The sequence below is a fragment of the Toxorhynchites rutilus genome, chromosome 3 (assembly GCF_029784135.1).
Source record: "Toxorhynchites rutilus septentrionalis strain SRP chromosome 3, ASM2978413v1, whole genome shotgun sequence".
NCBI classification, from domain to species: domain Eukaryota; kingdom Metazoa; phylum Arthropoda; class Insecta; order Diptera; family Culicidae; genus Toxorhynchites; species Toxorhynchites rutilus.
Window position 1 is genome coordinate 203,737,311 of NC_073746.1, and position 27,743 is coordinate 203,765,053.

Genomic DNA, 27,743 nt, shown 5'->3' on the forward strand with positions numbered 1-27,743 from the left:
ACGGATGTAGAAAAAACACCTGTTGGATACAGCCTCCGGGGTATCGACACAGGGGATGGGGATTTGACGCTATCCAAATTGCAGGTAATCGGAAGTCCGTTCAGCGAATATCGGGATGACGTGGGAGCGTGGGAACGACAAGTATACAATGATGATAGTTGCTACTCATCCACTTAAACTGCGGTATAGGACCCGAATACGTTGTGTTGAACAAATTGACGGGATAAAAATGGGGATTTACTCTTAATAAAACACCAAACTCGCGAATTGAGAGGAACGTGCTCAAATTTCCGGAAACTATAATATATTCAATATAATAAGAATTTACCAAGAAAGTTTTATAACAAAGCGATAAACAAAGTAGTAGAGCTTTAACGGTTGCCGTTTTATACCATGAGAATTATAGAAAACCAAGATAATCTAGTACAGGCATATTTCAATTTTACTAAACCTAACATACCGGCCACCTTTTGAAATTCATTTCAAACATTTAACTTATTTTGCTTACTAATACTAATAATTACATATTTCAAAAACCTAATTAATCTTCAGCACATGGTAGTCCACAAATTTTCGAAACAGCGCGCTTAAATTCTCCTCCGGATGTCCTCAGAGTTACCACACGTGTAATACCATCTGGTCCAGGATGCGTGTCAACGACCCGAGCTAGAGGCCATCTAGCTGGGGGTAGAGCGTCGTCCTTCAAGATAACTATGCTGCCAACGTCGATTTTAAACTGCTTGGGATTGGTTTTGTACAGCACCTGCAATTCCTTCAAGTATTCGCTTCTCCACTGATGCCAGAACCTTTGCGAATAGGATTGGAGTCGCTCATACTGTCCCAAACGATTCAGTGGAATGTTGCGAACATCAGGTTCGGGAAGCGGTCGGATCATATTCCGGACCAGAAAGTGTGATGGTGTTAATGCGCGGCAATCGTTGGGATCATCCGACAACGGCATTAGAGGACGAGAATTCATACTTCCTTCTATGGACACGAGCACGGTAACCAATTCTTCGTAGGTCAGCAATGCGTCGCCGAGTTGTCTCACAAGCTGTTTCTTGGCCACCTTCACCGCGGCTTCCCATAGTCCGCCGAAGTTTGGTGCCCGGGGAGGGATTAGATGCCACTGGATACCGTCCTGCGCAAGATTCTGTTTGATGTTGTCTTGTGCAGAGCCTGGCTGGAGCATACAATATAGTTGATGTAGGGCATTTTTCGCTCCAATAAAATTTGTCCCGTTATCGGAGTAGATGTGTTTTGGCTTATTCCTTCTCCAAATGAAACGATTCAGAGCCATTAGGAACGTAGTAGTAGAAAGATCACCTACCAGCTCCAAATGAACTGCCTTCGTACTTAGGCAAATTAATACACATATATAAGCTTTTCTCGATGGAGCTTTTCGTTGCGCGGGCTTCAGATAAATTGGCCCGCAATAATCGACGCCGGTGCATTCAAAAGCTTCACCCGCTGTAACACGAGCGGCTGGCAGTTGGCCAATTGGCTGCTCAATCGGATGAGGAGTTGCTCTGCAGCATCGAAAGCATTTACGAAGTACGCTTGTCACAGCTCTTCGGCCACTGAGGGGCCAAAATTCATCTCTTACGACGGCTAGTGTTGTCGAAATTCCGCTATGAACCAGCTTTTCATGATGATGCTTGATGACCAGTCTCGTAAAGGGATGAAAACCAGGTAGGACAATAGGATGCAGTACGTCGAAAGCTTCCCTCGAACGCTGCAGCCGGCCACCAACGCGTATAAGGCCATCGGCATCCAGGTAGGGATTCATCAAACGCAGCTTCGATTTACTGGATACACGCTTGCCTAGTTGAAGCAGTTTAAGTTCGTCGGGAAACGATTCCTTTTGTACAAGCTTGGACAACACGAGTTTCGCAGCCATAATCTCTGCAGCGTCTAACACTTTGCCACGGTATCGATTTTCGGGTTTACATCGCGCATTCCTTGCAAAACGAAGAACGAATCCGACCAAGTTCAATAATCGAAGATAGCGTGAATATCGTAGAAATAGAGAATTGGGTGATGCTGTGATCGTTGCCAGTATAGCCGTCTTTTTCTGCTCGAGTTCCTCCACAGGGAAATCAATTGCTTCATACACTTGCGAAGGCCATGAGGATTTAGGCTTGCGAAGCCAGCTAGGACCATATTTCCACTTGTCGCTGGTTACTAGCTCGTTTGCTGACACTCCTCGTGATACTAAGTCTGCTGGGTTCTCCTCCCCAGCAACGTGCATCCATTTCGAACCATGAGTAGTGGACTGAATCTCAGAAATACGATTTGCCACAAATGTCCTCCATGTTCGAGGGGGGGATTTCATCCATTGCAAAACAACCGTCGAATCACTCCAAAAGTGGCTAGCTTTTATAGGAACATCTAGGGCGAGGATCAATTTCTCATACAAACGGGCACCGACAAGTGCAGCACATAATTCAAGCCGGGGGATACTCAAACATTTAAGAGGGGCAACCCTCGATTTGGATGCTAGCAAGCTCACTTTGATACTACCATCCGTAGCTTCGGAACGCACGTACACGCATGCCCCGTATGCTGCATCTGAGGCGTCCGCGAACGTGTGTATTTCTACATTGTTTAAATGGGACATGAAAGCGCATCGATCAATGCGAAAATCGGAAAGTTGTGGTAGTTGCTGACAAAAACGGTCCCATTTTCGTTGCATCTCCGGCGTCACCTGGTCATCCCAATTCAACGACAAAAGCCACAGGTGCTGCATCATTATTTTCGCCTGTACAATGACCGGGGACACCAGACCCAGTGGATCGAAGAGTTGTGCAATGGCCGACAATATGCTGCGCTTCGTTGCCTCTCGAGACTCCAAAGAAACGGATACGTTAAATCGAAATACGTCAGCCTCCGGTTCCCAGAGTATTCCGAGAGTTTTTATCGTTTCGTCCTGATCGAACTTGAGAGCAGACTGAGTGCCGAGAAGCTCCTGAGGTATTTTGGCCAACACATCCGGTGAATTTGAAACCCACTTGCGTAGACGGAATCCACCTTTCTGCATCAACTGCATTAGCTCCGATTGAAGTTGAATTGCAGCTTCGATAGAAAATTCACCACCTATGTAGTCATCCATATAAATGTTCTTCTTGACTGCCTTGCTTGCATTTGGGTAGGCTGCACCTTCGTCGTTCACCAGTTGCAATAATGTACGCGTAGCTAGAAACGATGATGGGGCTAGACCGTATGTGACTGTAGCTAGCTCGTAGATCTTGATGGGTTGGCTTATGTCGAAGCGGAATACGATTCTCTGCAGTCGCCGGTCTATAGGGTTCATCCACACTTGGCGATACATTTTTTCGGCGTCTGCCACTAGGGCAACTGGAAACTGTCGAAACCTCACGATAATTGTAACGATGTCGTCTTGGACAACTGGACCCACGAGAAGAGAATCATTTAGGGATTTCCCAGTGCTCGTCTTAGCAGAACCATCAAACACTACTCGCACTTTCGTCGTGGAGCTCGATTCCTTTACGACGGGATGGTGCGGGAGGTAACATTCAAGAAGACGGCAATCATCATCCACTGGAACCTCGCGCATGTGGCCTAATGCGAGATACTCTCTCATGAAGTCGTGGTATTGTGACTTTAATTCCTTCTTCTTCTCCAACATTCGCTCCAACCAGCGAAACCGTTGGAAAGCGCTCGTTTTCGAAGCGCCAATCATTTTCTCGTACTGTGGTTGCTTCGGCATTTTAACGATGTATCGACCATCGGCATCTCTGGATACAGTTTCTCTGAATAGTTCCTCGCATCGTTGCTCATCGAGCGAAAAATTTGATCCGTTAATCTCCTCTACTCTCCAAAACCGTTCGAGCAATTGGTCCACGGGTGTAACTGTCGCCACATGACAAGCTACCGGGATTCGTTCCGCTTCGTTCGTTTCCTTTACGATACCAGACACTATCCAACCGAATACGGTTTCTATCAGCATGGGGAGATTGACCGCCAAACGAACTTTTCCTTCACGGATAAAATCGAAGAATTGTGCTGCTCCAAGTATCATATCTATACGATGAGTCACGTTGAATTCGGGGTCAGCCAACGGTAGAGTTTCTGGAATTTTCCAGCACGACGTATTGAATGAAACGGGAGGTGTATCACATGTTACTCTACGTAGGACTAAGAAGTCTAGTGTTTGCTGGAATGGGAAAACTCGGGAACGTATTTCTGCCTGCACTTGATGCTTGGCATTCGTGACTGTACCATCTATGCCAGATATTGGGATGTTGATTGGTCTGCGGGCTAGGTGTAACTGCTGACATAAACGCTCGCTGATGGCATTCGGCTGCGAGCCAGAATCCAGCAACGCTCGGGCGACGTGTTCTTGTCCGTATGGATCGACGACCAATAGAACAACCGTTGACAATAATACATTCGTGTGAGTCACCTTCACTGCGGGATTCGCTAGCACTAAGCTAGTGTACGTATCAATAGTAGGTACTGCGGCAGCAACAGCAGATACCATTGGATTTGGACTCGGCTGTTGATTTTCACAGGAGGGCATTGTCATCTGGTTTCTTATGTCTGCATCAGCTTGACGATTCTCGGCCGGTCCTGGGTGAATCATCGAATGATGCCGCTTGGAGCAATGCTTACAGCTGAACTTGGAGCGGCAGCGTCTCGCATAATGGTCATTCCGGAAGCAATTACTACAGAGTCGTTTATCATACACCACCTTCAATCGAGCTGCCACATTCATTCCATTGAACACAGCGCAATCCACGAGCGGATGTTTTTGCTTCTCGCAAGCAGGGCACATTGGAAATATTTTTCCAGATGCTCCGTCCGTTACTGCAGCGTTAATATTCAGGCGGGGATGATAGTGCTTCTTACTTCCTGAACTTCCAGCTGCGGGCTTCGATAATAACGACGACGGATTCGGTCGATTAATGAGAATGGTCTCCAATACACGAGCTCTTTTCTGCAGGTATTCTATCATTTTTTCATAGGTTGGCTGCTGATCCGATGAAATGGATTCCTCCCAAGCCGCTAGAGAGGCGTCGTCCAACTTGTCCTCCAGAATTTCCATTAATATGGAACTGTACTGGGCGATAGGTTCGCCTAGCTGCTCTAACACCTTCGTGTGCCTCTGAAATTCATCCACTATTTTGTGTAAAGCTTCGACGGAATGATTGGGTATCTTGGGATACTTCAAAAGCGCCCGAATATGTTTCTTCCGCAACAAAATCTTGTTGGAATATCGTTGTACTAGCGTTTCCCAAGCTACAGCGTAGTTATTGGCGGTGATTGTGATCGATTGAATTAAATTCGCAGCCTCTCCTTTCAATGCGGCCCTGAGATAGTGGAATTTCTGCACGCATGAAATCTCGTTCGACGTATGAATCATCGACACAAATGTGTCATGAAAGGTAAGCCAATCATTAAAATCGCCGGTAAATTCCGGTAACGTGATCGTGGGCAACTTCACATTAGATAGCGGAGACGAAGTGGGCGGTTGTACATTCATAGAGGATACAGCGGACGATAACGGTGTGGCAACCTCGGGCATTCTCGTCAACAAACCAGCCTTTACGCGGAAATATTGTTCCTCGATCTTAGCACGACACTCCAAGTTCCCCTTCATGAATTCTTCCGTTTCATCGAGCAGCTCATATTCAGATTGAACTGCTTCGAAGACTTCCATCAGTTTCTCCAATCGTTCCAATCTCAAACCGACTTCCCGGGCATGCTGGGTTGGATCATACTTCTTCAAGAAATCCTCTATGCGCTTCAATCCTTCTACGACGTTTTTTCGCTTTAATTCTTTGGCTTTCAGTTTCTTATCGGCCATGACGACGAATACAGTGGGATCGATTCCAATGAGCTGGTACCTCCACTCTCACGAGGCTTCTTATGCCTTCCGTAGGTATCGCTGCTTCTCGCGAGCTGAGTGTTCACACTCGTACGCGATTCGAGGTTAGATTCCAATGTCGAGCTGAAACGGTCGAAGGAAGACCCAGAAGTACCGCAAAAGAGGGATTTAAGTGTTTGGAACGGTACTAACCTTGTACCTCCGATTTCAGGAGGCCTTGTATAAATTAAACAAGCGGGAACAGCAGTATACGACGATAGTCGTCCGACGGGATGTATACAAAATAGCGATGCTCTTAATTGGTTGGGGTTATGTTCCACATGTGAACCAAAAATACGCTGGGACTTTCCGATGGGGATCCTGGTCACGGCACCAGTAATGTTGGATACAGCCTCCGGGGTATCGACACAGGGGATGGGGATTTGACGCTATCCAAATTGCAGGTAATCGGAAGTCCGTTCAGCGAATATCGGGATGACGTGGGAGCGTGGGAACGACAAGTATACAATGATGATAGTTGCTACTCATCCACTTAAACTGCGGTATAGGACCCGAATACGTTGTGTTGAACAAATTGACGGGATAAAAATGGGGATTTACTCTTAATAAAACACCAAACTCGCGAATTGAGAGGAACGTGCTCAAATTTCCGGAAACTATAATATATTCAATATAATAAGAATTTACCAAGAAAGTTTTATAACAAAGCGATAAACAAAGTAGTAGAGCTTTAACGGTTGCCGTTTTATACCATGAGAATTATAGAAAACCAAGATAATCTAGTACAGGCATATTTCAATTTTACTAAACCTAACAACACCTGTATCGGATCAAATATAGGTTCGACCGATCTGCTTGCGAGTTGTCGAAGCACCCGTATGTTGTAACACATGAGATTTTCGGATTTTCATTTCGTCAAATGGTCGATTGATGTAAACGGATGTAAACGGAAGGAAGATTACTTGGTTTTCATATTCATATCAATTAAAAACATGGAGCACATTGACACTATGATCTTCTGACTTTTAGAATGATTTGGAGGACCTATCACGTCTGATGTTAAGACGTTATATAAACTCAAAGCCAGCACAGCACGCGGGCTCTATGAACCATTTTTGGGTATTCTTTTTTTTTTGTTATGGACATTGTAGATCAATTGGTCTGAACATCAGAATGTTTTGGAGGACCTAGAACATCTAATATTTATATAAACTCAAAGATATTGTAGCACGTTGCTGCTTGGTAAGGAACCACACGCACTGCGCGTTAACCGTATTGATTTTCGGATGTTTAAGCAGGAGAAAAATAACACTGAGAGTGCGTAAGAAAAGAAAAGATACACTTTGGATCGATCGAACGAAAAGTGTCAAAAAACAAAATTGGCCAAGGAATAGGAAGGGTGAGGGAGGGATAATGTTTATGCATAATGAATATATTTTACAGAAACTCAGAAAAAGGAACCAACCATATGAAAAAACTGGATGAAACTGGACAATATTTTTAAAAAACTGGAAGATTTCAGGGTTCAACTGTAAAACTGGACCGAGGAAAAAAAAACTGGAATAATCCAGTTTAAACTGGAACATTGGCATCGCTGGATGCGAGTGTTCCGATGCCTGGTTAGAGCTGCTAGAGCGTTATGGGTCCGCAGTTTGAAAATTGAGCTTTTACTGATTCCAGTACATAGGCTCGCAGCATGATGGGAATACTGGGCAAAAGTGATATAAGTGAAGTGATGGGCAAAAGTGATATAAGCCTCGATCAGGATAACTCTTTCAACCTTAAGAACATCTTTTGTGAGCAATATGCTTTATTGTTTCAAAAATATATACTACATTTCACATCATTTGTACATGCAATCGAGTTTCTTCTAGGTATTTTTAACGTTCATTACTATACGTTATTTATAAGCAAACTCTTCTATTTACATCCACACTGACCCTAGACAGATACACAATTATGCTACTTACATCATACATAATATAATCTATCACGAAGTAGATGCATCCAATAAATCATACAATCTGCAAAAAAAACTGGATAACTTGTGAAAGACATTGTTACATGTCTTATAGGCACTTTTCAAAGTAAATTTGCTCTTATTCGTCACAAACTACGATAGAAAGGTGCATTTTCTAATTAATTTAATTTATATACCGAAATTACACCGCTTATATTGAAACGGAAAACCTACTAATGTTCCGGAGAGAGAAAATTACACACACGCACATACTATAGACTAAATGTAAGATCGAAACGGTAAGCCCTAACTATATAAGTATATATGCAACACTTTTGCTACGCGAGACATTTTTTATACATATGTGGAACATTGATCTGTCCGTGGTGATGATCAGTGGATGAAATTTGTACGAATCATTAAAAGAAAACAATACATTTAAAACAACTCTTTTCCTCGCAGGCAGTTTGTTGGGTTTTTGAAATACACCCAGTGGATTCGAAAAGGTCCGTGGATTTCATTTGAAGAATAACAGTTGTCATATAGCTATCACATGCGATAAAAGATGGAAATTTCCCATTTTGAAGTCTGTACACGCCCTGCCTGGTGCAGAATTTCATGGCCTTTTTGGTGTGTTCTAGTCCGCGGGGAGAAAAGGTCCTCTTAAAGCACACACACACAATATACATATACCTTCCAAACTTATTACATTTCAGTCGTTTTCAAATGTAGCTATTGAAGATAATAACGACCTTTTCATAGCCCATTCTTTGGATCGTTACCATCATCATCGTCATCATCATCAGCGTCTTACCCGTTTCGCATCCAATGTAACTTTTCGCAGTAAAATCTGTCGTTTGGATATTTTACGCACAGTTTCGGTTGCGGGTTGATTCGATTTTTGCTGAATGGCGGCGTGATTTCTCACGTCAATCGGACTGGTACTTTCGACTGTTCGACACGTCCGAACTTTAATCTGGTCCATGGACCGTAATACACGTTTCTCCACGCAGGTTTGCTCTCTGGCACCTTTTGTATTTATACTGTTACTACTGGCATCGGCGCCACTGTTATCCATAGAACTGAAGTTGCCGGATTTGCTAGATTTTTTGAAACCGAGAACACTCCGAACCGTTGCGTTTTTCCGTAGAAACTTGGTAAACTTCTTTCGGATCGTTTTACTGTTGAAGTTCTCCTGTTGGGCTTTCGTTCGATGGGACCTCTGATTGCTGCGGGTTTCGTAAACGATTTTCACCATATTTTTGAAAGATTTACCGGATTTTCTTTTTTTTCGCTCTATTCGGGCAGTGTTACTCGCAGTGGAACAAACTTCGGCAGACATACAAATAACATTTGAAGATGTTGCTTCCAGTTCGATGTCGCCCTCTATTCGATTGATGCTGCTTTGCGATATGGTTTTATGCGTCGTAGATAACGTGTTCAGATCGGAGGATGATATCTCATTGATTTGGATACCTGCCCCATCTTGTTCATCTCGATTTTCGGAACGGTTTACCGGCCAACTATGATGTTGCTGTTGCTGGGACTCACCGCACGATACTTCCGGTGGATCGACTGTAACGTTTTCTACGGCGGGGGACGTAACGTAACACACGTTTTCAACGGATTCTGCCACACCAATAGTTTCCACAACAACGGGTGAATCAGTTTCTTTTTCAAGATATGGATATTCGTCAGCATTACGTTGATAGTTATGTTCTGATAAATTACGCGACGAATAGCTTTGACTGTAACTGCAGCCAATTTGTTCTTCGTAGTGATGATTATAGTAATCATATCGGTCTATCGGTTCGTCGTACCTTTGATGATAGGAAGTGTGGTGATACTGACTGTTGACATACGATTGTTGGTTGGGACGGGGTGACATATGTGTCAGTGAGTAACCATGAAAGTTTTCGATTAATATAACATTCCCTGTATGCTCCTGTTGTGCGTACAAAGGAGATGATAACGATGATGCAGACGCTTGCATCGAATCGGAAAGAACTCGTTCAGATTTAGTCCGAAGATTTGTCAATGAATAAGTATCTTCAAAGTTTGTTCGATTGTGCTCATCATTTTCGTCTGAACGAATCGTTGTACAGCCTTCAACATCGTCATGTTGTTGTGGTTGGCGATTATGGTACTGTTGCATGGTGTATTGCTGTGTACCATTTGCACTCGCATAGTTGGTGTACGAATGCTCATTGTTAAAACTTATATTGAGAAATGAGTTATACGATTCATCGAATCCTTCCGTATACGTAATGTCTTGATATGAAGCAGGTGTCGCAGATTCGAAATATGAGTGATGCTGTAGATTTTCATTATTATGATTTGACGAAGCTTGACATGTTACCTGTGAGATATCAATTAACTCGCGACTCGCATGGTCAAATAAAGACACATTAGGTTGCGTACATATGACTTCACACTCAACTGGTTGTGTTGACGTTCTCATCGAGCATGTCATGTCTAGTTTTCTAGGTCCGGGAGGATCAAGCATAATGATCACTACTGATGTGTTATCCGCCTTCATATTGCTCTTACTCCATCGTTGTAGAGCTTCGTCTACTAGAAGTTTGCTGGGATTCTTCCAATCACGGCCACCCTCTAAGGCAATACGAACGTTCTCCATCTCAGTAGCTTGTACGATTTCCACTGCGTTTTTTGGTGACATAACGTTCCACAGACCGTCCGTACCAAATATGAGACACCTGGAAATATAACCAGTTTTTTTACGACATAAAAGCTGTGATCATGTGATTTAATTACCTGTACTTCTTAGGATCAATCTCAATTACTGACACATCAGGATCAGGACTAACGACAAATTCGTTCATCACCGAGTTATAACTCCACAGGTCCCCCAAACTGCGGGCTACTGCTAGAAATGGTATTTCGTCGATAGGTGTACTTCTCCGGACAGGGCCTTTATGGCCAATCCTGGGCCGATTCCAAACCACTCTCGGTACACCAGATTTGGTGATAACTTTACCTCCGCAACTCATGATTCGCATCTTTTCCGCATAGGTCTCAGGTTTGTGGTCCACCGTCAAAAGTGTTGCGCCCCATTTGCTGCTATCCTCCTCACAAATTGGTTTCTTTTCTTTTTGGTAACCTAGCACGATCGCCGAGTCGCCTACGTGGCCTACGTAGATCTTACCCCGTCTGATAAATGCAATACTGGCCGTAGTTCCAGCTGTGCTCGGCAAACCAGAAGAAGTCTTCGGCCATTTTTCTAAAATAGGAAAATATATTGAGTAATGAAACAAACACAAACGACTGTGAAAACGACAGTACAATACAAGATTATACGCATCAATATGTAATTTCGAGATTCATTAGAATATCAGTGCTAATTGGAAAATAGCAGAGGTTGGGGGGATCTCCGGATATGGTTATTTTGCGCGAGATAGTGAGCCTGATCACGAACGTCACTCTACGGTGAAAACAAAATGATTTGTATGCAAGGTTATATGCTCTTCATTTCGTTTTCACTGTGAAGTGACGTTCGTGATCAGACACAGTATTCTGGACTTCGTAGATGCGAAGAAAGAGTAGAAAAAATCTCTTCTCTCTCACTTTCTTTAAACGAGGTCCATAGAAACATCGATGACCAAATAAAAGTTGCAATGGAAAGAGAAATAGAGAAACTGAACAGATCTTCCGATGAACTACTACTAGTCCAGAAGATAGGAAGTATTGAAATCAGTATTTCTCAACATTTGAAGGATTTGAAAAGTTCATCTGTTCAAAAAAATAATAACGATGACAAACTGATCATGACACTTATGGATGTCTGATGAGTATTCGTAAAGTACAGTTCAGTTGCTGAGGCCTTTAACATTCTGCGTTGTTTCGAATGTGTAGAACTCGGACACAAAATCACAGATTGTAATAAGGCGGTGTGCACAGATTACGTACCGCGAGTAGGAGGGGAATGGGGTCGAGATTTCGTTACTTAATGTGACATAGGTGCGGCCCGCTATATACTTGAGCAGCTAGCTTCGATTCTGGGACCGAATGAGGTGTGTTTCTGAGCCAAGATGATGAAGCACATGGGTTTGACAGTAGCCAGTAAGCAAGCACCGATACCCTTAGAAAAATCCTCGGTCGAAAACTACTAAATACATTTGGTAATGCAAAATTAGTAGAATGTACAAATTTTTTGTACATATTGTCAACAAACCCGCATCCCTACCAGAGATTAGTATATTTTACTCGATAACATTAGTAAGCTTGGATATTGTCATATCTGAAAATTGGTGAGAAAAGCGCGTATTAACCATTTTCATTGTTCCCATAAGGCAATACGGAGGTATAATAAGGATATAATTCTGATACGTGCATTTTCGGCGAGAAAATGTAGCCGATATTGGGCTTCCGAATCATGGTTCTGCTTGACATATGTGTTTATTAGTACGGTCGAAAATGACTATAGATTGGTAGTATTTACCAAAAAATTCGTTATATTTACTAATTATTTCTCTCATTGTAGATGCATATCGAACAGGGTTACCATATCTACATAATAATCTGTATTTCTACCTAAAAACTTTTAAACCAAGAATTTGTAGATACAAATTACAAATGTTTTAGGTCACATACAGAATTTACAGATTTCATATTGAAAAAAATAGGAAACATTGAAGCTCGAACCATTGAAAATGTTGAATTCGCCCGCTCTCAATGGTATCCGTCGTTAAACATAACCTAGAAGGATTCAAATACGACCGAAATCGTATTTTACTGTTTTTTAAACTACGTTTCGCTATTGATTGTTTGAATTGAACAGAACAAACTGAAACACCTGAATTCACTAAGATTAATTCGGACACATCAAATCAGATGTTCCATGACCAGACTTTGGAGATTTAGAAAAGCGTCTGAAGATATCTACGTTGAAGATATGGAAACAGAAACTACTGCACCGGACTAGAACAAAACAATAGCTTTTAGCTGCTGAACCATCAAATGGTTGAACGACTTAAGTTTGATGATGATGATGTTGAATTAAAGAGGCTTTAAACTTTTCAGATCATTCGCCTCTAGAACTAAAGTTTGAGTAAAAAATAAAAATTTAAATAAAAACATACCCGATAAATTCCTTTAGAATGAAAAATTTCTGTCCTGGCCATATCTTAAGCATTGCTATATAGTAACTTTATGTGCCCTTCTAAATCGTTGACAGTTCTCCAGTTTGGCTTTATTATGCTATTTATTTTAATTCATTACTACCATTACATTTTTGTGTGTACCTCAAATATATTATAATGAAGGTATTTACGTTTCCCAATGTGAACAAGCATCCCCTGGTAACTGAATAAATTCTCATTGCACCTCATTAAGCAATGTATTTTTACTACAGTGTATATGTTTCCTGGCATTACGTAGATACCATCAAAATTGTCTAATTTCTTGAGAAAAAGTTAAGATAAAACAAAAAGTGGGTTATATCTATGGTATAACCGCAATGGTGACGTAGGACTATCGTTGATTCAGTGATCCTTTGTTTGAAGTTTAATCTGAATCCATGCTGAATGAATGAATAAATGAATATTTGGGGGACTTCGAAAACGAGAGCGTTACGTTGGAGGTACAAGGTTATATGCATCCAATATTGGATACGAAAATATCCTACTGATGGGGAAGAATAATTTTCAGAAGCTATCCACAAAAATCACAAAACCAAATGTATTTGGTCACAGTTTTACATGGATAGAAAACATTCAAATAAACTCTTTCACATGAATGTAATTTTAAATTCCCAGAGGAACGATTAGATATTTCCACATTTTCCTCGATACTGGAAGCCCACCAGTGGTTAATGCTAATTCGATAACCACCTGTTAATAGCACTTGATTGAAAAATATTTGGTCACAGTGTTACATGGATAGAAAACATTCAAATAAGCTCTTTCACATGAATGTAATTTTAAATTCCCAGAGGAACTGGCCGATTATTTTCAGTAACGATTAGATATTTGCACATTTTCCTCGATACTGGAAGCCCACCAGTGGTTATTGCTAACTCGATAACCATCTGTTAATAGCACTTGATTGAAACATATTTGTCACAGTGTTACATGGATAGAAAACATCAAAATAAACTCTTTCACATGAATGTATTTTTAAATTCCCAGAGGAACTGGCAGATTATTTTCCGGATCTTCCTCGATGCTGAATGGCATCCAAACGGAAAGAATTCCGTGCGTGTATGTGTGTGTAGCGGCTGCTTCAAGATCTTCCCGAGGAACCGTTTGTGGCATCACTATCCTCCTGATGGATTCATGTCTGGCCTAAGGTGCACAAATAGGCTCTTGGTGACATCGTTCATCCGCGCTTTCATGATAAACGAAGAGCTTCACCACAACAGCGACAACATGCTTCAATCGCTGTTCAATTAGAACTGAGTGGATTTCCGAGCGGCGCTCGCTTATATACCGATTGGTGATTTCAATAGTCTGTTTTGAAAGCAATTTTAAGACTATTGAAACAAGTTTTTGGATCAAAAAGTAACAAGTATAGAACGCGTAGACATTTTATTTTATTTTTTTCGAATGAAGTGTTTATCATACCATTTCGTTCAGTTGTTTAGGAGCTATTAACGCTCAAAATCTCGGTCTCCGGCGTAACGCTTTCGTTTTTGGAACTTTGATTTTACACCCCGGTATAGAAATGAAAGACGTAGTCCTACGTCAAAAAGATTTTTACAGACCAAAAACACAGATCTTGATTTTGTCATGGCTGCTAAACAAGAGCTTATTCCGTCTGCTCAGACGAGAACCCTCGTTTTAAAAAGGTCATAGATATTTTTGATTTATCATTTCAATCAATTGAATCTTGATCCAATACGCTTTACTACAAATGCTCCAAGACGCAGAGCTTTCAATCGTTGAACGTCGGATGGCTTCTCTTCTCCGGGAGTTAATAGGTTCAATACTTCCTTATGATTGTGAGGGATCTCAACTGGAAACGAAACATTTTAAGTATGCAGGGGAATCGTTAGCTGATGTGTGGAATAATCTAGCGATCGACAGATATTCCCTCAAAGCAGAATGTATTGAGCTCGCAAACTCTAAAATCGATTAAGTGGAATTAGTACGATGTTAAGTCGATTGGTTTGCTCATCACGTAAGGACATCCGAGGGCCTTTTGCAAGTGGTGAAATGTAACGGCAAGAACTGCTGCATTGAACCGAGAAGTAGTTACATTTGTGTAAATCAACATCAATTTACATCAGTCCATGTTTCTCTCAGTTTAACGCCGGATGGGTTTAAAGCACCAATCCCAACTGATGTCAGCATTAATTATCCATCTCTATTTTTTCAAAATTCTATAAACTTGTCGAAAGTTCTTCCGATGTCACTACTTGCATACAAGGATCCTCCGTAAGAACATTTGATTCCGAACTGGGCAGATATCTAATTTTGACGTAGGACTACGTCTTTCATTTCTATACCGGGGTGTAAAATCAAAGTTTCGAAAACGAAAGCGTTACGCCGGAGACCGAGATTTTGAGCGTTAATAGCTCCTAAACAACTGAACGAAATGGTATGATAAACACTTCATTCGAAAGATAAAATGTCTTCGCGTTCTATACTTGTTACTTTCTGATCCAAAAACTTGTTTCAATAGTCTTAAAATTGCTTTCAAAACAGGCTATTGAAATCACCAATCGGTATATAAGCGAGCGCCGCTCGGAAATCCACTCAATCATTCCACTCCGACCGTCGACAGATACGGACGTGTTTGGAGCTCCATTCATTACCTGATTTTTAAAAAAGCTATTAATTTCTCTTTTCAGATTGTCTACCTGCGATTCATCAACTACCTGTCTGCCCTTGAGGACTACAACAATGGGGAAAACCCGGTCAACCGACCCAGGCATACCACATGGCACCAACAAACGACATCGATCGGACACCGGCAAGGAGCCAATATTAGAAAGGAACCGCTATGCTTTATTGGATGGCCATACCGAGGAGGAACCAACTACCAGGAAAGTAAATGTTGAGAAAAAAGTGAAAGTACCACCTTATTTTACAACACCGAGAGATATAGGAACTTTGAGGTCTGAACTGCTGGCGCTGAAATTGCAGCCAGTTTTTCAAAAATATGCAGCATCGGGATTAAAATCACTATTCCCAACCTGGAGCAATATAAAATAATTGGATCATACCTGAAATCAAAAAATCATGAGTTTTACACTCACGATACGCCGTCTGAAAAACCATTTAAGGTGAAGGTGGAAGCTAGCCATTGTAGTAGTATAGGTAAACCCACGTGTAAAAATGGGGTAATAGTGTTTGTGAGAGAAGAGCGAAGCACATGTAAATAGATCAATTCACTTATCAGACTGTGTGGCGCTTCATTGACACTGACAATACTGATTATACGCGAGCGTAACATGAGCAAATTTATAACACATGCGAATTGGGCCTCTTTTGATATTAACAAGTTCTTCCGCATGCTGATAATTCCTTCATATTTTCCTTCGTTGGTCGTATTGTTTTCACATATTCACGTTGGAGAGCCTTAACTCTTCTCTTCGTTGGCCGAGAAATTTTGATTGAATGTAGTACTTTTCCGTTTATTGTTTTTGAAAGCATAGGCAGCCGTGGCAGTGTTCCGAGCTCTGCAATACAATTTTCTTACCCAATGTTGAAGTTGCTAAAACTTACATTATAGACCCATTAAACGTAAAAATAATGATTGTATTGATATCAACACAATTTTATTCTATTGATTTTCATGATATGAAACGCTATGACTCAGGAATAACATTTTATTGAGTGGTTTTGATAGATGTTTCGATGATGTTGTCTGGCATCAGTGTCGAAAAAATAACGATGCTTTCACCAATACAAACAAAACCATTGTCGAAGATTGAAAAATGAAAATTTAACTTTCAGAGCACTTGCTCGAGTTTTCCGATGTTGTTCACTATACAGTGCGACAGCAGATGAAAATTTAATATCTTGTGAGTAATCGATTAGAGTTTGGCTGATATTACTTCATGGGAAGTGTGCGAAAATGATCATTTTCTCCACACTGTTTCGCAAAATTATTGATTTTCGGGCGAAGGGTGAGGGAGGGAGATGAAAGAAATAAGCGCCATTGTGGCAGCCATTTGTGGCTAGCTTCCACCTTCACCTTAAGGTGGTGTTGCGAGGTCTTCCTGCTATTGAGTTGGAGGATATTAAAAAAGATCTGGAACAATCATACAATATTCAGCCGTTGGCTGTATATCGGATGACTCGGCATAAGACACCAGACAATGGGTATTCCAATGTTTTGTACCTAATCCACTTCAAGAAAGGATCAGCCAACATAACTCGCCTAAGAGAAATCAGTAAGATCTTCAACATCTCGGTACAATGGGATCGATACAAACCTCAACATCGGGATGTAACGCTTTCGGACACGGAACAAGAAACTGTCACATGAAAACTCGTTGTGGCAAGTGTGCTGCTGACCACTTAACAAGCACTTGCAGCCTTCCAGAAAAAGAACCTCGCAAGTGCGTTAACTGTGGCGAAAATCACCAAGCCACCAGCCGTAGCTGCACAAAACGTGCGGATTTTAAACGTATCCGGAAGCAAGCTACTGATAAAACACAGAATAGGAAGAAGGTTCCAGAACTTACTGACAAGGAGTTCCCTCCAATGGTTTCTCGCACGATTCCTGTTCTTCCTCCTCTTCCACTTCCTGCAGGTCGTCCCCAAACGGCCTCTTCTAGCGAAAAGCCAAAAGAGGAGCAACCGAGCTATAGTAAGGTTGCAGCTATTGGTTTACCACCTACACCAAAACCTTCACCTCAATCCTCTTCTACTGAGGAGCTTTATAGCATGCAGGAACTTGCAACCCTGTTTCTTGAACTAGATCGACAGACTAGAAGTTGTCGCAACCAACAGGAACAAGTGCAAGTCATGCTACACTTTTATTATAACCATGGATCGGTCATCTCTCAGGCTAATTAATTGGAATGCCTGCTCTCTCAAGAGTAAGGTCATCGAATTCACTGACTTCTTAGTGACAAACAGCATCGACGTAGCTATCATTACCGAGACGCATCTTAAACCGAATGTTAACCTTCGGGTTCCGAATTATCGTCAATTGAGAATGGATCGTACTAGTTCTGGTGGAGGAGGTGTTGCCCTAGCCATCAGAAATAACATCAGATATCGACTTTTGCCGTGCCTGAAACTCAACATCATCGAAGCTATAGGAGCGGAAATCACAACATCGATTGGGCCTATTATCGTGATTGCGGTCTACTATCCCAAGCAGACGTCAATCAGAGATGGCTCGGCGTTGCTTCTTAAAAACGATATCATCAAGCTAACACGAAGGCAGTCGAAATACGTTATCGGCGGGGACATTAATACTGGGGAAACCAAAGGAGGAATCAAAATGGAGTGACTCTAAACGATGATCTACAGTGTGGGCACTACAGGATTCTTAGTCCAGCAACCCCCACTCGAATTTCTCCTTCTGGAGTACATTCCATCATTGATTTCTTCATTACCAACATGGATCGCCACATCGGTGATCCTATTGCCCTTAACGAGTTGAGTTCGGATCACTTCCCAGTGATGGTTGAATTGGGAGTGAATGTCGTAGTCAGGAGGCCACAATGTAGACGGGACTATCATCGTGCGAATTGGGTGGAATTCCAGCAGCTTATTGACAACAACATTGATTTCGATCAGCCTCTTGAATCTCCCGAAGATATCGAAGCAACAGTCAGCTCTATTCAAACTGCAGTTATTCAGGCTCGCCAAAACCACATCCCAGAAACGATTCAGGTGAGTGACTCTGTTCAAATTGATCCAATTACTAAACATTTGATTGGACTTCGAAACCTCTATCGAAGGCAGTACCAACGTACTGGTATTCGAGAGAGGAAACAACAGTATAATCAGTTAACCAAGGTTATCCAGGCCAGAATGATTGGTCTCCGTAACAAAAAATTCGCAAAAGATATTAGTAAACTTCCGAATAACTCCAAGCCATTTTGGAGGCTCGCTAAAATTCTCAAGACCAAGTCTAATCCTATTCCTCCTCTTCTTCAACCTGACAATTCAGAACGATTGATAACACGTGCCGAAAAGGCTAATGCAATTGGCAACCATTTCGCTAGTTCACACAATCTTGGCCAGAACATTACAAGTCCATTTGAAGCTTCGGCGAATGATACTGTAAGGGCTATTGACAATATTCATTCTGTACCTCAAGAGAATGAAATCATCTCGACTGCAGAGGTTATCTCGGTTATACGCTCGTTGAAGAATATGAAGGCCCCCGGCTTCGATAGTATATTTAACATTGAGTTGAAACATCTTAGTAACAACTTGTATGAAATTATGACTTCTGTCTTCAACAGATGTCTATCACTTGGCTACTTCCCCTCGAGTTGGAAGTTGGCAAAAGTGATCCCGATACTAAAACCCGGAAAAGATCCTTCTTCTTCAAAGAGCTATCGACCAATTAGCCTTCTCCCAGCATTTTCGAAAGTATTCGAAAAAATTATATTAACGCGCATTCTTGCTTTTGCAGACGAGCACAATATATTTTTGGATGAGCAGTTTGGATTCCGAAAAGGCCACTCTACCATTCACCAGCTTCGTAGAGTATACAATATAATTAGACGAAACAAGTCAGTTTCAAAATCATCTGCCATGGCACTTCTTGATGTTGAAAAAGCATTTGATAATGTTTGGCATAATGGTCTCATTTACAAGCTTCAGAACTTTGGTTTTCCTACATACTTGATAAAAATTATCAAAAATTATCTTTCTGATAGAGCGTTCAATGTTTCTATAAACAATATTTCATCAGAGAAATTCATTGTGAATGCAGGTGTTCCTCAAGGATCCATCTTGGGACCAATTCTTTTCAATATCTACACTTCAGATATTCCCGCACTCCCATCTGATGGGAAACTGTCACTATTTGCAGATGACACTGCTATCATTTACAAGGGCAGAAGTATCACTGAACTATGATCTAAACTTCAAAGAGGGTTAGACGCTTTGTCTGGATATTTCAATAATTGGAAAATATGCATAAATGCCGCAAAGACACAAGTTATATTGTTTCCCCACAAGAACACTCCAAAGCTTGTTCCTCCTCTAAATATGACAGTCAGTCTTAATGGCAATAGTATTGAATGGTCTTCAGAAGTAGTGTATCTGGGTCTAACTATCGATCGAAAGCTTACCTTCAGAGCACACATTGATAAAACAGACACAAGATGCAACATTTCAATCAGGTCATTGTATCCCCTGATCAATAGATACTCTCGATTATCTCTAACGAATAAACTTGCAGTATACAAACAAATAATATTTCCAGTTACCGCATATGCGATGCCCATTTGGGAGTGCTGTGCTCCGACTCACAAATTAAAACTTCAACGCATACAAAACAAAATTCTTCGTATAATTCTAAACTCTCCACCCAGAACGCGAAATTCGGAGATACATCAGCTGGCCGGGATTAAAACCTTGGATGAAATTATCAATAGTAATTGTATGAAATTTGAACAGAGTTGCGCTCTCTCAATACACGGAATAATACAAAATCTGTATGATTATGCTACCTGACTTTCTAGTCGTTACCTTTCAAGGTAACGGCTTTGGATTAGGGTAGATATATTTATTTCCAGTTAGATAAGTAGTTTAAGTTGGGACAATGTAAATAATTTGGGGAGGGTATATTATAAGTTAGATTTAGAATAGTTTAGGCATGGTTTTACAATAGGAATATGAAACAATCGGATAATGTGTATGATGAAAATCATTACAGAACTTGACATTGCAACTTAAAGATGTAGAACCCTAGGTTGATCACTTGAAATGTAGTATTATATTATAATGTAAACCAAATTAAAAAATAAAAAGAATTTAAGTGAAAAAAAAGAAATCCACTCAGTTCTAATTGAACAGCGATTGGAGCATGTTGTCGCTGTTGTGATGAAGCTCTTCGTTTATCATGAAAGCGCGAATGAACGGTGTCACCAAGAGCCTGTTTGTGCACCTTAGGCCAGAAGGGAATCCATCAGGAGGAGAGTGACGCCACAAACGGTTCCCCGGGAAGATCACGAAGCAGCCGCTACACACACACATATACACGCACGGAATTCTTTCCATTTGGATGCCATTCAGCATCGAGAAAGATCCGAAAAATAATCTGCCAGTTCCTCTGGGAATTCAAAAATACATTCATGTGAAAGAGTTTATTTGAATGTTTTATATCCATGTAACACTGTGACCAAATATGTTTCATTCAAGTGCTATTAACAGATGGTTATCGAGTTAGCATAAACCACTGGTGGGCTCCCAGTATCGAGGAAAATGTGGAAATATCTAATCGTTACTGAAAATAATCTGCCAGTTCTTCTGGGTATTTAAAAATACATTCATGTGAAAGAGTTTATTTGGATGTTTTCTATCCATGTAACACTGTGACCAAATATGTTTCAATCAAGTGCTATTAACAGATGGTTATCGAGTTAGCATTAACCACTGGTGGGCTTCCAGTATCGAGGAAAATGTGGAAATATCTAATCGTTACTGAAAATAATCTGCCAGTTCCTCTGGGAATTTAAAATTACATTCATGTGAAAGAGTTTATTTTAATGTTTTCTATCCATGTATCACTGTGACCAAATACATTTGGTTTTGTGATTTTTCAATCAATCGCAATTAACAGGATAGCTTCTGAAGATTATTCTTCCCCATCAGTAGGATATTTCCGTATCCAATATTGTATGCACCCGTAATCGATTATTGCTCAGTCGCCGAAAGTTCCGAGTTCAGAGAGTTCATTCCCCTCTAGTTTGCCTTCCAAATTGCCATCGTAAACCACGCCTGCTCTTGATTCAATCACGAACAAAAAGCATACTTAAGCGATATTCTGGTGGTGAGACGCACTCATTTTTCGTGAGAACATCGACAAGACAACATCGTTGCTGAGGGTGCTGGACGGCGAAGGATCGAGATCTGCCCTGAAACGCAAGCAGTTTGTTTGAACCTGTGAGGAAGCACAGAGAAGCCGATCCTTCAGGAGAAGAGAAGGTGACCATCGAAGCAGCCGCTACACACACACATACACGCACGGAATTCTTTCCGTTTGGATGCCATTCAGCATCGAGAAAGATCCGGAAAATAATCTGCCAGTACCTCTGGGAATTCAAAAATACATTCATGTGAAAGAGTTTATTTTGATGTTTTCTATCCATGTAACACTGTGACCAAATATGTTTCAATCAAGTGCTATTAACAGATGGTTATCGAGTTAGCAATAACCACTGGTGGGCTTCCAGTATCGAGGAAAATGTGCAAATATCTAATCGTTACTGAAAATAATCGGCCAGTTCTTCTGGGAATTTAAAAATACATTCATGTGAAAGTTTATTTGGATGTTTTCTATCCATGTAACACTGTGACCAAATATGTTTCAATCAAGTGCTATTAACAGATGGTTATCGAGTTAGCATAAACCACTGGTGGGCTTCCAGTATCGAGGAAAATGTGGAAATATCTAATCGTTACTGAAAATAATCTGCCAGTTCTTCTGGGAATTTAAAAATACATTCATGTGAAAGAGTTTATTTGAATGTTTTCTATCCATGTAACACTGAACAAATACATTTGGTTTTGTGATTTTTCAATCAATCGCAATTAACAGGATAGCTTCTGAAGATTATTCTTCCCCATCAGTATGATGTTTCCGTATCCAATATTGGATGCATAAAACCTTGTGCCTCCAACGTAACGCTCTCGTTTTCGAAGTCCCCCAAATATTCATTCATTCAGAATGAATTCAGATTCAACTTCAAACAAATGATCTCTAAATCAACGGTAGTCCTACGTCACCCTTGCGGTTATACCATAGATATAACCCACTTCCTGTTTTTAATATTTTCCATAGTCCTTTGCTATTATTTTGATGTTCATCGATTTTCCTCTATATATATTCACATCTAGTCTTTATCAAGGCCTGTGAATATATGTTTCGCGCCAAAGTGTACATATTCCATAAATTAGTTCTTACAAACTTTTTGTCTCTTTTCCTCTGTCGATGAATGAACAGTAGCAAAATTTGAAAAGACGTGATCAAATTGTGATTGTGACGTGATTGGAGTGGGACAAGCAAAAAGCAACTTTATAACCCGGTATTTTGTACTGGTCAAATGAATCTTCATTAACTATGTGAGTGAAAAGGATAGATACTTGAACGTCTGTTTTCTCAATGCATTCACTTATTGAGAACTAATAGTGTGCATCCATTAACTCGATTTGTCTACATTTGTTACTTAGGACATTTTCAAAAGTTACGCGGGAAATGTTAGAATCATCCGAACACATAGTGAAAGATAGGCGGTAGCAGGACCCTGGCTATTCAAAATTGATTTGTGCAATACAAATTTTAATGTTATTGAATGAAAAAACTAAGGGTGGGTTATACCTATGATATAACCGCAAGGTTGACGTAGGACTGCCGTTGACTTAGTAATCAATAGTATTTCAATAGTATCAATAATCAATAGTATAATTAGCAATAATCCCACCTCGGATGTTCCTCATTGGGTACGATATGGCCGTTGTCTTGAATGTCTTGAAGTCTTGAAGAATTGAGCCAAAGCGTTGCATTTGTACCCGTTTTTGTAGACCGTGTTATCAAAACGAATTCCGGAGTGTAAAAATACATGGGAGTATAGAAGTATTGCAGACTTGAATGTATCTACTATGCCGATTTTCCAAACTTCCTGGTTTGGGAATCTGCATTGCGAAAACACATTTCAATTTGCAGAAACGCAAGCGAGTACAAAAGTAACCGCAGCTTGCATCTATTTTGCAATGCCAATTTCCCCAGGCTAATCGGTTACATATTACTAACATAGTTGTAAGCAAACATTGTCGAAATATTGAACTCCCGGCCCCGTTAGGCTGACGCCATATGAGCCTCAATAAAAATATATATTTTGGATAAAAAAAAAAATTTCCCCAGGCTTCATGATTCTGAAGTCTGTGTTAGAAAAACATTCCAATTTGAAGAAGCGTAAACGAGCACAAATGTACCCGCTGCTCGCATCTATTTTGCAATGCCAATTTCCCCAGGCTTCATGATTCCACATTCCAATTTGCAAAAACGCAAACGAGTACAAATGTTCTTGCTGCTTGCATCTAATTTGCTATGCGGATTACCATAGGCGCCATGGTTTTGAAGTCTGTGTTAGGGAAACATCCATCCATTCCAGCGATCGTACCTCAATCGTTGCACAATCATAACTGAGTGGATTTCCGAGCAGCACTCGCTTATATACCGATTGGTGTAATTTGAATAGCCTGTTTTGAAAGCAATTTTAGGCTATTGAAACAAGTTTTTGGATCAAAAAGTAACAAGCATATAACACGTAGACATTTTATCTTTCGAATGAAGTGGTTATCATACCATTTAGTTCAATTGCTTAGGAGCTATTAACGCTCAAAATCTCGTTCTCCGGCGTAACGCTTTTGTTTTCGAAACTTTGAACTTACACCCCAGTATAGAAATGAAAGACGTAGTCCTACGTCAAAAAACCCTTAACTATAACTGACCAGGACAGTATTTAATCCTATATGTATAGAAACCGTTTGAGTAATATAAATCCAAACAAAAACAAACGAATCACATTTGCTTGGAACACTCGTTTATTACAAGTGATTATGAAAACATTGAATGCATACAACTCAGCGAACGCGCAAACACATTCTCCGTGGTATTGGTGAACGATCAAAGCATTATAAAAAAAAGAAAATGTCGAAATGCAATCTTTTCCGAGAAAACAAATACGTCACTGCGCGCTTACCTTGCTCACGCCACATCGAATAATGGGTCTGAATGTAGCCCTCGCGAATCGCTCTCAAAACATCGTCATCGTTTTCCGACCAGAACAATTTCTGGCTAACGATTGTATCCATCAAGTGTTCCTTTGCGTAGAGCGAAGCCTCAGCTCCACCATGTCCGTCGTAAATCCCAAAAAATGCGAATTGTAAACTTCCATCGTGTTCGGTTTCCTGGTAGGCAACGGAGAAAAAATCCTCTTGATACTTGCGACCTCCTATCGAGGTATGATAAGTAACGCGTAAATTAACTCCGATCGACATGGAAATACACAATTTTTAGCTCACAACATGAAACTAAGAAAATGCTCGACAATAAAATTTTGCTGACAGACATGAAAAAGCTTAAGAAATGTGACAAAAGATTGCTTACCTAACGAATCGCGTAAGGTTTTGAATTTAGGAGTGTTTTATGAGTAGTGGTAAACTGACATCATTGCTCAAGATATTAATGAAGCAAGGTATGGCAGCCTAATGATGACGTCACATGGAATTATTTTTTATTCAAAACTCGCGATGAACTTTAGTGTCTATAGTTTACACAGTGCATGTTTCTCTTGGTCCACTGTTCGTTTTGGAGTACAGTGGGAGAGTTGATAGTATGGATTTATTACTGTGCTAAGATGGTTGCATATTATCCATTCAGTAAGTAACGTATCAGACACGTATATATTGTGATATGTTGTCAGACATACCCAGCAATCGTGTAACTAGAGCAGTGGTGGCCAACCTGCTGAATATAGCCAAATTCTTCCATACAATTGAATAAAAATAACTTTGCGAGTAATTCTAGTTAATCATGTGTATCCAAACTTATCATTTTCTGTTTTATTTTCCGTTTTTTCCATGCTATCTTAACCTTTTGAATATTGTTCTTACAGTACTCACAGGACTTTTTCACGTTTTTGATTCGAGTAGTCAAAAAACTTTGAAGTAGTTCGGTGGGAGTAACCCCATACATGCAAATCAAATGTTAAAATTCATAATATGTGTACGTTCGTAATTCTTCGAATCGTTTGGCGTTTAGGCCATCTGCACACTAGGTAACCTAAGTTGGAAAGCAACCTAAGGGTGGGTTTAGACTAGTGATATATTCATGTGAAGAAATATGATGAGATTTATAGAAATCGCATCAACCGTTTACACTAGCGTGAACTTCTATAATGAATATATTCATATTTTCGGTGAATTTATTCACCTAAAGTAGAACTGCATCCAACTTTAGTGATTTCTCACCAGTGAGAAAATCACAAGTGTTTACATATGCTAAGTTTATTCAAGTTATATTACCTCGTATAAGTGTATCATATTTATTCTCACCCGTTTACACCTATTTTCACGTGAATAAATCCATCTATAGCTATAGATCTCCCTAATGTAAATCTGCCATAACGAATATGTCAAAAAAGTTGAAAGCATGTGTAGTCAAATGGGAGCATACACACCAAGATGTGTGGAATAAAGGTGTGACCGTGTCGTCAATAAGTGCGCGAGGGGAAACGGCATAAATATACAGAGGACTGTGGAGAGGGATTTAACTGCAAATAGAGATGTCTAAATGTTTCGTTTATTCGATTAGTCGTGGGGTCATTATTAAATTTAAATTTTTAATTGTCTTTCAGTATTCGATTAATCGAGCGAATATTTGTTTCTTGTAACCAAAACGAACAGTCATTTATAATAAAAAAATGATGTCATAATTTTAATAGTTACATTAAATATAATTTTGAAATAAATATGGTGTACTGAAAAGGTATTTTAGTATATTGATAAATTTGCCATTTCATGATTTTTTGAGGACGATTGAAAAGAGAGCACACCACGAAAATGATGCACAATATTTTTATTATACCAACATAAAATGTTTTCTGTTCAAAATTACCTATTCTTCGAATGTTGTTGAAATATCTTATTTGTGTGTATTTTTCTGCTTTTTCCCTATAACTACTAGTTCAAAAAAAGTATATTTATAGAATCATTGACCACTAGTATGGTATATTTTCCTTGGCACCCGGAGTTTGAATACTACTATTTTAGAACATGAGTTGAGACCACCTTTTTCAAGTCCGCATGTTACTTCTGCAGATCCTGAATTCTTCATCCCAGTATCCTCCACCAGCAGGGAATCATTTTTATGCTTCAACCGTAAATGGTTTAGCATATTCGATGAATTTCGACGAAACACCGACGGTTAAACAAATTTTGCACTGTATTTTTTGAAAAAAAATGGTTCCCTTTTTCATTAATCGCGATTACTTTGATAATTATTCGATGTATTCATACTTTGATTTTTCATCATTCGATATAAAATTACTGATGCAGATTTTCGATTATTTGGATTAATCGAACGATTAACCGACGTCTCTAACTGCAAAACGCGGGAAAAATATCTCCATCACCAACCGACACCGAGAGACGATTTATTCTCTTGATCTGAAACAAAAAATAAGACAGAGTATATTGCAAACCTAACTTTAATCGTAAAAGACTTACCTTTCAACTTCTCAATGCTCTTATTGCCACCAAAACAATTCCACACACAAAGAGCAAAAAAAAGATATTGCAAAATATTGCAGATTGTTTACATACAAAATCCAAGATGGCTGAAAGGCTTTTTTCATAAGTTGCGCTACCGTATTGTATCTATCGTGCATACACACTACCCTTAGAAAAATCCTCGGTCGAAAACTACTAAATACATTTGGTAATGCAAAATTAGTAGAATGTACAAATTTTTTGTACATATTGTCAACAAACCCGCATCCCTACCAGAGTTTAGTATATTTTACTCGATAACATTAGTAAGCTTGGATATTGTCATATCTGAAAATTGGTGAGAAAAGCGCGTATTAACCATTTTCATTGTTCCCATAAGGCAATACGGAGGTATAATAAGGATATAATTCTGATACGTGCATTTTCGGCGAGAAAATGTAGCCGATATTGGGCTTCCGAATTATGGTTCTGCTTGACATATGTGTTTATTATGTTATTATGCTTGACGGTCGAAAATGACTATAGATTGGTAGTATTT

General features: G+C 40.1%; 2 protein-coding genes across 2 annotated transcripts; both read right to left on the minus strand.

Annotated features, from left to right (window-relative positions):
• Positions 1-541: 541 nt before the first annotated feature.
• On the minus strand, positions 542-5,830 carry LOC129773856 (uncharacterized). Its single transcript, XM_055777513.1, has one exon. The coding sequence runs from the start codon at positions 5,828-5,830 to the stop codon at positions 542-544; it is 5,289 nt and encodes a 1,762-aa protein (XP_055633488.1).
• Positions 5,831-7,641: 1,811 nt separating this feature from the next.
• LOC129778653 (uncharacterized) lies at positions 7,642-25,079 on the minus strand. Its single transcript, XM_055785695.1, has 3 exons — positions 24,676-25,079; positions 10,587-11,052; positions 7,642-10,528 (listed from the first exon to the last, which is right to left on the minus strand). The coding sequence occupies exons 1-3, from the start codon at positions 24,971-24,973 to the stop codon at positions 8,614-8,616; spliced, it is 2,679 nt and encodes an 892-aa protein (XP_055641670.1). The 5' UTR covers positions 24,974-25,079; the 3' UTR covers positions 7,642-8,613.
• Between the last annotated feature and the right edge of the window lie 2,664 nt (positions 25,080-27,743).